The 3,443-nt window shown below is 33.5% G+C and overlaps 1 protein-coding gene across 1 annotated transcript; it reads left to right on the top strand.

Annotated features, from left to right (window-relative positions):
* On the top strand, positions 214-1,759 carry LOC109228880 (E3 ubiquitin-protein ligase PUB23-like). Its single transcript, XM_019394123.1, has one exon. The coding sequence runs from the start codon at positions 396-398 to the stop codon at positions 1,605-1,607; it is 1,212 nt and encodes a 403-aa protein (XP_019249668.1). The 5' UTR covers positions 214-395; the 3' UTR covers positions 1,608-1,759.

Here is a 3,443-nt window from a genome sequence, read left to right on the forward strand (position 1 = left end):
AAAGTCAAAAGTGTGCTGTTTTTCCTGCGTACACACACACTTGGCCCGCGCAAATACACACAATATAGACAGTTGTAAAGAATTATACGCTTCCTCGAGCTGTAAACAATCTTTTAAAATAATAAAAATACACCCATTGAAAAGTCTTCTCTTATTTCCCGTGTTTTTGACTTTGAAAATCTCCTTCTATTCTCTCACTCATATATAAAAGCAGAACCAAACCCTCTCATTCTTCAAACCAATTCACTACTCATCTCTTCTCAACAACTTCACCTTCTTCATCAAAAGAATCCTCTTGATTTTTGCTCATTATTAAATCTATAAGCTTCTGGTTAATTTATTCCTATCTTCAAAACATCTCAAGTTTCTACCTTGAATATTCTTAAAATCTTCGAATGGATGAAATTCAAGTACCTCCTTATTTTATCTGTCCAATTTCTCTAGAGATGATGAGAGACCCCATCACAGTCTCAACAGGAATAACATATGATCGAGAAAACATCGAGAAATGGATATTTTCTGCCAAGAATAACACTTGTCCGGTTACAAAACAGTCCCTCACAGGAACAGAGTTGACTCCAAATGTCACTCTCCGACGATTAATCCAATCATGGTGTACTCTCAACGCTTCCCATGGCATCGAAAGGTTTCCTACGCCGAAGCCTCCAATCAGTAAGCCCCAGATCATGAAACTCCTCAAAGAAGCAAAATCGCCTGAAATGCAAATGAAATGTCTCAAGAGCTTAAGATCCATTGCTTCCGAGAACGATGCTAATAAACGCTGCATGGAATCCGCAGGGGCAGCTGAGTTCTTAGCTTCTATTATTATAAGTAATCCGAATGACGAGGGTTTTGGGTCGTTGACGGGTACTAAAGATGAAGCGCTAAGCATCCTTTACCATCTCAAATTATCTGAACATGGATTGAGATCACTTATTATGGGTGGAAATGGAGAATTCATCGAGTCGTTGACACGAATCATGCAGCATGGAAGCTATGAGTCTAGGGCATACGCAGTGCTGCTACTGAAAAAAGCATTTAATTCATTCGAAATTATGAGTTTAAAGCAAGAGTTCTTCATCCAGGTGATTCAAGTCTTGAGTGATGAGATCTCTGAGAAGGCGTCCAAAGCATCATTGCAGATTCTAGTGAATGTGTGTCAATGGGGGAGGAATAGAGTGAAAGCAGCGGAGGCAGACGCAGTTAGAGTTTTGGTGAATCTTCTCCTCGATTCGACGGACAAAAGGGCATGTGAATTGATGTTAATATTGTTGGATCAGCTTTGTCAAAGTGCAGAAGGAAGAGCCGAGCTTTTGAAGCATGCTGCAGGATTAGCCATTGTTTCCAAGAAAATCCTTAGGGTTTCTAAATTGGCAAGTGAAAGGGCTATCAAGATTTTGCATTCAATCTCCAAGTTTTCGGCTGCACCAACTGTTCTTCAAGAGATGTTGAATTTAGGCGTCGTGGCAAAGCTTTGTTTGGTGCTTCAAGTTGATTGTGGAAGTAAGACAAAAGATAGAGCCAGAGAAATTCTCAAATTGCATGCTAAGGCATGGAGGAGTTCTCCTTGTGTACCCCTCAATTTATTATCAACATATCCATTTTAGGACTTAATTAGGAGGAAACGAGCAAAAAATTAATGCTTAGGTAGAAATTGTATTAGAAAAAATAGTAGTGGACTAATTTTTGTGCACATAAATTATTCTTTTCATAAAATAGAAAAAAATGGACAAAATAGTCCATCAAATTTTATTGTTCGCATCCATCTTCAACTTTTTGATTCATTCATATTCAGCTCGACAAGAAAAGCTGGGTAAGGATAGATGCAGGAACACAACACTCAAAAAAGAAAAAAGAAAAGAAAGCTTCTTTCTTTTAATTTATAGGAAACCAAAGAAAAAAGTGAAATAAACAACGATTCTACTAATTAATTTTAAATTCCTAACCAACCACCTATACGCATATTTTTTTCACATGAGTTGTCTTTCATTTCTTTATCATACAGTCTCTCACTTCCTTAGCATCCCATATTTGACTGTTCTTTCTCGTGGTCCAACTCCACGATTAGAAGTTGTACTATTTTCCATTTTATAACTCTTTCTCTTTTTTTTTTTTTTTTTTTTTTTTTTTTTTTTTTTTTGCAGGAGAGGAAAACAATTCATTATATTTTAAACTAATGACATGTGTAACTTTAAATACTCCATAAATTGAATAGTCAATTCGTCACATCTCATCCGTTGAGATGTTTAAATTAATAAATGGAGCCAAATTTGAAGAACTATCTGTGCATTTTGACCTATTGGTTGTTACGTTCACAGATAGGACATCGCTGGATGTTCTGATCAGGAACAATAGAAGATTCATGAGTACAATAAATATATACTGGACCTGCTCATCTCTCAACACTTTCAAATTAATGACAAAGTTTCCCCAATGCGTTATTATATAGCCGATTTTGTGGAATGGAATTCACAAGTCATCTCTTAAAATGAAAAACATGGAAAAGGAAAAAAATAAAAAGAAGAAATCTTCGCAACTGTTGCTTTACTTTATTTTACAATTTTAATAAGTGTTGAGTTATCATAGGAAGAAAGTAATATTACGAGGATCTTCTCTTATGCTTCTTTCGCTATGTTTAACGCACTACTAGAATTCCTGTATAAAGCGACCAAAATTTAGCAACCAAAGTTGGTCGCTAAATTGGTGAAAATAATAAAATAATAATTTTAAATAAATTAGCGACCAACGTTGGTCGCAACTTGGTCGAAAATTTTGTCAAACTGTTGACCGGACTGGTCAGACTTGCTTGGTCAAAGAATTACTCATATTAGCGACCAACGTTGGTCGCTTCATGGGACCCACTTATTAAATTTTAATAATTATAATATTACTTTAAAAAAAACAAAATATAAATAAATAAAATTTAAAATTAGCGACCAAAGTTGGTCGCTATATAAAGAGAAAACAGGTTGAGACCAACTTTGGTCGCTAATTTGGGACCACGTTATAAAATTTTAATAATTATAATTTTGTTTAAAAAAATTATAAAATATAAATAAATATAATTCAACTTTAGCGACCAATGTTGGTCGCTCAGTAGAGTATAGACCAACTTCGGTCTCTAATCTCTATATGTAATATATATTGTTACGCTGTACTATGCACTAAGTATAAGCGTATTAGGTAATATTATATTGAGTATGGCTTATATATATGTAATATATATAGTTACGCTGTACTATGCACTAAGTATAAACGTATTAGGTAATATTATATCGAATATACTATATCTACATATATATACTATACACTTAGCATATATATACTATACACTTAGTATATATATATATATATATATATATATATATATATATATATATATATATATATATATATATATATATATATATATAAAACTTAGTATATACACTTAGTTTAAAATA

The sequence above is a fragment of the Nicotiana attenuata genome, chromosome 7 (genome assembly GCF_001879085.1).
Source record: "Nicotiana attenuata strain UT chromosome 7, NIATTr2, whole genome shotgun sequence".
NCBI classification, from domain to species: Eukaryota; Viridiplantae; Streptophyta; class Magnoliopsida; order Solanales; family Solanaceae; genus Nicotiana; species Nicotiana attenuata.

Coding starts and splice junctions, on each gene's coding strand:
- LOC109228880 (XM_019394123.1), top strand. CDS start 396: ATGGATGAAATTCAAGTACCTCCTTATTTTATCTGTCCAATTTCTCTA.